The sequence below is a fragment of the Rutilus rutilus genome, assembly GCF_951802725.1.
Source record: "Rutilus rutilus genome assembly, chromosome: 7".
Taxonomy (NCBI): domain Eukaryota; kingdom Metazoa; phylum Chordata; class Actinopteri; order Cypriniformes; family Leuciscidae; genus Rutilus; species Rutilus rutilus.
Window position 1 is genome coordinate 11,634,926 of NC_140221.1, and position 7,148 is coordinate 11,642,073.

A 7,148-nucleotide genomic window follows, 5' to 3' on the forward strand; every position below is an offset into this window, starting at 1 on the left:
ATAATTGTGTTTGACAGCTCAGGGGGTTATGAGAATGTCAAGCACTGTAACAAAGCAAGGAATCAAGCTGAAAATAATGCATTTAGAGGGTTTTCTGCAGCCTCCTAAGTTAAAATTGTTTTGTTTTTATCAAGAATCATTTACCTGAATCAACATAAAAGAACATACAAGTTCAGTGTATTTGTTTCTGGGGTCTTTAAAACACCAGGTCATTTGTAATTTTGTAAGGAACTAAAAAAAAAAGTTCTTAAGTTATTCTACTGCTCAATGAATCTAAATATTTTCTGTTGAATTATATATTTTAAATTCTACCTACATTTTCAACAGCTAAGAACTTCTAAAGGACTGTTAAAAGTCGTGTTTGGTAGATAACTGAACAGAAGTCAATAGATGTTGACTGCATTGCTTTATTAACAGTGAATAGGGTGCATGCCCTCCTGTTTTGGTGGTGCTGTAAATAACTTGCACAGGGCACCACAGGTCCAAAAATACAGCCTATGGGGGAACACAGGTGGTGTCAGTACTAATGCTATCAATGCCCCATTGTAGTCTTCAGATTTTACATGTAATGGATCAAGAATATCAGTGTGGTTGTCATGGAAGGATGCTTAATGCAATAACACAAACACGCTTTATTGATTAAAGAAGGTAAACTGTCTGTGGGAGGGAGGGATAGCAGTGACCAAACCAGATGGTAAAAATGTGGTATTTTGATATATGGTATTTTCCAAAGTACATGGAAGTACTATTTCTTTAAAATATCTTGGGATGTACCATAGCATATGGATATGTAAATTAACTTATTTTCCCCACTGTCCTTTATGTGATGATTGCTTTCTAACAGAACATTTTAGAGATTTTTATATCCTTCTATGGAAGGATGCATCATTGTAGAATTTGGAATGTTACACTCTACAAAATATATGGTATTCTTTTAAGTACCCTGGAGTAACGTAAATAGCTTACCATATGGTATATGAATTAAGTAATCATTCAGTATGCTATTTCAAAGGACCATGGCACTTTCTCTTTTCATGCTAAAGCATTGTAACTGTCAACGAACCTTTGCTGAACTGAATCTAAACTTACTTCTCCCGTTGTCCTTTATAAATGTGACGATATCTTTATAATTTAAAGTTTGTGGATCTTCGTAAGGGAAAGCCACCACGGAGATGTTTTCATCTTGCAGAATCATGTAAATGCCCTCGGCGAGGAAGTAATGCGGCCGGTCATCTTGTTTGAGGTCGTGGTAGACCATCAGCGCGCGAGAGCTCCAGTTAAAATGCACGTGTAGATTACTGACAAAGTCTCCGAGTTTCGTTGTGGTCGGGCCCGTCCTGACAATAGTTTTAAACTCTTCAAAATTATCAAAACCAACTGCTTGTCCTCCCGCGGTTATCAGGGGGAGTTTCCAGTGAGACGCGAACCGTCCGACAGACGCGACCGAATACGTGCAGCCGGGTCCGATGAACGCATCTGGTTTGTTGTAAAGTTTTGTGTCCACTGCGATAATCTGTGCCTTGTTTTCCGAGCAAGAACCAGCGGACTCAGTGCTAAAACTAAGGAGGTTGATGGTGTGTCCCTTTAAAAGTCCGCTCTTCTCAATTTTCTCTTGCGCCATACGGATCGCGGGGAGGACGCGCGGCGATGCCCACGAATACTTAATATTGTCGGGCAGCATCACCGCTACGGTAATATTCCCCTTTTCTGTTCTGCATTCCGGTACGAGTACATGTATAAGTACCACAATGTAAAAACTAAATCCCATCCTAAATCCCAATCCCGTTTTAAGATGACAAACAAATCCTAGTTCGAGCGCGCCAGGTAAGAGGATTTATTCTTCTCAAATCAAACTTCAATGAGAAAAATCCTCTTTCAAATGAAGAGAACAATCCATTAGTGACGTCTTTCTTCCTTGTAGGCCAACTAAATTGCTTGACAGAGTCTCCTGGTGCTTTATATGATTGACTTCTCGCGTCCAACTCCTCAGTGAGATTCAGTGTGTGCGCGCGTCCGTGTGTGTGTGTGTGTGTGTGTGAACATCCAGATGAGCGCAACTTCACCGCGCGCGGCCCTTGCACAGCCTCTACACGTCATGGCAGCTACTACACTAGTTAATGGCTCCCTCTGTCTGCAGGTCAATTAACCGCACTCCTACATGGAGTCAGGATGAATTTCAGGGGATTTATAATTATAAGTAGCCTAGCACAATGTAAAAACTATGGTAGCCCTTTCATTCTAAATTCACACACACACACACACACACACGGATGCACACACACCAAATATCACTGAGGAGTTGGACGCCAGAAGTCCATCATATAAAGCACCAGGAGACTCTGTCAACCAATCTAGTTGGCCTACAAGGAAGAAAGACGTCACTAATGGATTGTTCTGTTCATTTAAAAGAGGATTTTTCTCATTGAAGTTTGATTTGAGAAGAATAAATCCTCTTACCTGGCGTGCTCAAACTAGGATTTGTTTGTCAGCTTAAGACGGGATCGGAAGGATGCAATATAGTTTTTACATTGTGCATTGTGCATTTACATTTCATTCTAAATTCCCCAACGTAGCGTAGCCTACTAATTTGAAAGCCAACTACATGTTGTTATTGGTAATAGCCTATATTAATTGTTATTTTATTGTTGTCATCTCTTTCAACTCATCAATTAGCCAAAGAGAAAAAGATTTGGCACAATGTAATATCACTGACCCGGAAACCTTTATTTGAAAAACAACTTATTACAGTTGGTCTGAAGCGATAGTCTACTGTTTAAAAGTTTTAAATATTGTAATTTTTCTTACAAACACCTATTGTTTCACTTCAGAAGACATTGATCCATCCATTGGGGTCGTATGGATTACTGTAGTTCCCTTTCGTTCAGTCACTACGAGTTACGTCAGTGAATGATGAAATGGGGGTTTCGCTTAGAAGCCTATCACCTTCGAGTTCTACAAAACGAGCTAATGGCAATGGAAATGCCATGGGTCTGTGGAATTTGCATAGCGCAACTCCGCCCCACCGCGTGGGTATAAAAGGAGGACACTGGCAGTCTCGCATCATGTTTTTGCTTCGGAGCCAAGAGCTTCTCTTCACTCCTCTGCAAGCCTGTATTTGAGTTCTTCGAGACTACGAGACGAGCGGCTCTCCAGTGTGTTGGTGCAACGGCGTGTTCCAGCAAGATCACATTGCCTGCTGCTGATCTGTGCAGTGTTCTGCCAACAGTGTGTGTGCTTCTCCCTGGGCGCTTCAGCACTATGCTGAGCTTTCCTCTCCTCACAAAAAGAGCTTGCGTGTGGCACGTCTTTTTAAAGATGTCTCGCCCGTGCACTTATGGGTGCGGTCCGTTAATTTTGCCATCTGATGGGCACAATCGCTACCTAGCGTGTTTGGGTTTAGATCACGCTCAGGCAGCATTTGTGGATGAATCATGTTCTCATTGCGGGAACATGACCATCACGGTGCTGCGGTCTAGACTCAATGATCTCTCTGCAGGTAGAGTCCCCTCTGCCACATCCCGATCTATCCCCTCCGCGAGAGGCAATACTTTGGCTGGTGGCCAGGGTGACCTGAGGGTTACGGTGTGGAATAAAGCCCAGACGATTCTTCCTCGGGCCACACCCCCCTCTTGCGCACCACAACCCGCGAGCGTTCAGGCTGAGATTGCGGGACCATCTTCGGATGCACATTCGGCGCTCCAGATGATGAGACGATGTCCATCGCTGCATCACAAGGTGGGCTGGAGTCTTCCGGAGTTGAAGACTTGGTGTGCTGCTGCCTCACCCGAGTGTGCCAGCATTGCCCGAGTCTGATCCGAAATTGACAGCCATGCTTTCCCGGGCAGCTGCGAGCATCGGGCTGGAATGGAATCCTCCACCCTGTCCCGAGTGCTCGCGACTGTATGATTGTTTTTTTGGGGCTGTGAGTGCCCACCCCCAATACCTTTCTTTCCGGAGGTGCATGAGGAGGTCACGAGGTCCTGGAAGTCACTATTGTCTTCCCGTGATCATTCGGCGGTGGCCTTCTCTTCCCTCAATGGGGCCACAGTCAAAGGGTACACTGGGGTCCCCCTGGTGGAACGCTCTGTTGAGATGCAGTTGTGTCCTCAGAGTGCTTCTACCTGGCGTGGTGATCCAAAGCACCCCTCCAAAGCCTGTCGATTTTCGTCTACCCTGGTGGCGAAATCCTATAGAGCTGCGGGGCAGGCCGCCGCCTTGCTGCATGCCATGAGCTGATCCAGGGCTCATGGAAGAGCTGTGTGCCGCCACCCGTGACCACACATTCCCTGGGTCAGGTGATGTCCACAGCTGTGGTCCAGGAGAGACACCTGTGGCTAAACCTGGCTGATATGCGAGAGGCTGAGCGGACCCGGTTCCTCAACTCTCCCATATCCCAGGCTGGCCTCTTCAGCGGCGCGGTCAAGGACTTCGCCCAACAGTTCTCGGCCACCCAGAAGCAGACTGAGGCCATTAAACTTGTTCTGCCCCAGCGGCCAGCTGCTTCCTTCACCCAGCCGCCAGCTCAGATGCCTCAGTCTGCTTGCCGCCAAGGGCGCCCTCCTGTGGATCCCGCCCCTCCCGCCCGGCCCCAGCAGCAGCCTTCACCCGGGCCGCGTCGTGGAGGTGGCCGCAGGAAGGCGCCCCAGCCCGTACCAGCCCCGCAGCCTGCCAAACGCCAGCGGCGCTCCTAAAACGGGCAGCTCAGAGATTCTTCAGCTCAGAGGGCTGCAATTCTTGCCAGGAGATGGTAGCAGGGCCAGGGGAAGGAGGGCCGGGGGAGAATCTTTTGTTTAACCACCTTAATGTGGTTAAGGAAGAACTGATCTCTGAGCCCCCAGAGGCAGCGGACGGCAGTGTGCAACACTCAGCCTCACCACTCTCGTCCCCCTCTGTCGCCAGACCCGTCAGAGCAGGCCCCCGCAGAACGCTCGTCCTTCCCTGGCCTTCTCTGTCAGGACGCGGCATATGACCGTGCCCCCACACCGGGACACTACGCCTCCCACGTCTGGGCCAGTTATTCCGCCTCGCTGCCCCATCGTGGGTACGTCTGTGGTTCACATGACCCCGCTGGTTACATTTTTGGGAGCCTGGCTAGAGCTTCTCAATCTGTCCCGCTGGCTCGCGAGAACCATCAGTCTCCTCCCTGCTTCCGGGGAGTTCGCTATACCATCTCTCCATTCTTCCTCGACACAGACAGTTGCTACAGTTGGCTTTCGAGGCACAAGCATACCAGTACACGGTCCTCCCATTCGGGTTAGCCCTGTCCCCTCGCGTCTACACGAAGGTCGTCAAGGCAACCCTTGTGCCACTCCGGCAACACGGGGTTTGCATCCTGAACTATCTCGATGACTGGCTGATTCTAGTTCACTCTCAAGACCAGGTTTGCGAACACACGGACCTGGTGCTCCGGCACCTCGCCCGTTTGGGCCTTCGGGTCAACTGGGAAAAGAGCAAACTCTCCCTCGTGCAGAGGATCTCTTTTCTCGGTATGGAAATCGATTTGGTCGCCATGTACGCACAGCTTATGAGCGAACGTGCACAGTCACTGCTGAATTGTCTGAGTCAATTCAAGGGCAAGAATGCGGTTCCACTGAAGTTATTTCAGAGGCTCCTGGGGCATATGGCATCCGCCGCAACAAACACACCGCTCGGACTGCTTCATATGAGACCGCTTCAGCACTGGCTTCTCGATCGAGTCCATGGGCATGGCAACAGGACACGCTCCAAGTACCAGTTACTCAGGCCTGCCGTCAGACCTTCACCCCGTGGTCGAACCTCTCCTTTCTACGGGCCGGAGTTCCCTTAGAACGTTTCCAGGCATGTTGTTGTCTCAACAGATGCCTCCACCACGGGCTGGGGTGCCATGTGCAATGGACATGCTGCCGCAGGCTCCTGGACAGGACCCCAGCGCCTTTGGCATGCCAATTGCCTCGAGTTGCTGGCAGTACGCTTGGCTCTGCAACGCTTCCGGGCGTTGCTCAAGGACCAACATGTACTAGTCTGTTCAGACATCACGGCAACAGTAGCGTACATCAACCGACAAGGTGGTCTACATTCCCGCCGTATGTCGCAACTCGCCCGCCATCTCCTCCTATGGAGTCAGAAGCATCTGAGGTCGCTTCGAGCCATTCACATCCTGGGAGAGCTGAACCTGTTTGCCTCCCTAGACTCTTCCCACTGCCGCTTGTTTTATTTCCTGACCGAGGGGACCCAGGTCCTGTGCAAGATCAGGGAGGACGAGGAGCAGGTCCTTTTGGTTGCGCCTCATTGGCCCAACCGGACTTGGTTTTCCGAACTGGTGCTCCTCGCGAAAGCCCCTCACTGGCCACACGACGCCATACACACTGTCTGCCATCTGCCCTTTATAGTGAAAACTGGGATTCATCCGTGAAGAGAACACCTCTTCAAAGCGCCAGACACCATCGAATGTGAGCACTTGCTCACTCAAGTCGGTTACGACGACGAACTGCAGTCAGTTCGAGACACCAAGGAGGACAACGAGCATGCAGATGAGCTTCCCTGAGACGGTTTCTGACAGTTTGTGCAGAAATTCTTTGGTTATGCAAACCGATTGTTGCTGGATGCTGGATGTGGAGGTCCTGGGCTGGTGTGGTTACACGTGGTCTGCGGTTGTGAGGCCGGTTGGATGTACTGGCAAATTCTCTGGAACGCCTTTGGAGACAGTTTATGGTAGAGAAATGAACATTCAATTCATGGGCAACAGCTCTGTTGGACATTCCTGCAGTCAGCATGCCAACTGCACGCTCCCACAAAACTTGCGACATCTGTGGCATTGTGCTATGTGATAAAACTGCACATTTTAGAGTGGCCTTTTATTGTGGCCAGCCTAAGGCACACCTGTGCAATAATCATGCTGTCTAATCAGCATCTTGAAATGCCACACCTGTGAGGTGGATGGAAAGGAGAAGTGCTCACTAACACAGATTTAGACAGATTTTTGAACAATATTTGAGAGAAATAGGCCTTTTGTGTACATAGAAAAAGTCTTAGATCTTTGAGTTCAGCTCATGAAAAATGGGGGCAAAAACAAAAGTGTTGCGTTTTGTTCAGTGTATGTATATTGTCACTCAGATTTATACTCTGCATTCTACCCTAGATAAAATCCCTGTTGAACAGTGAACACTAGA

The 7,148-nt window shown here is 48.8% G+C and overlaps 1 protein-coding gene across 3 annotated transcripts in view; it reads right to left on the reverse strand.

Annotated features, from left to right (window-relative positions):
* The window catches only part of npr2 (natriuretic peptide receptor 2), a 61,055-nt gene extending 59,022 nt beyond the window's left edge, over nt 1-2,033 (reverse strand). For all 3 annotated transcript variants that reach the window (XM_084414850.1, XM_084414849.1, XM_084414848.1), the window contains exon 1: nt 1,090-2,033. In XM_084414850.1, the coding sequence (XP_084270976.1) occupies nt 1,090-1,768 (679 nt within the window). In that variant the 5' untranslated portion in view covers nt 1,769-2,033. The remainder of the gene's footprint in view (nt 1-1,089) is intronic.
* Between the last annotated feature and the right edge of the window lie 5,115 nt (nt 2,034-7,148).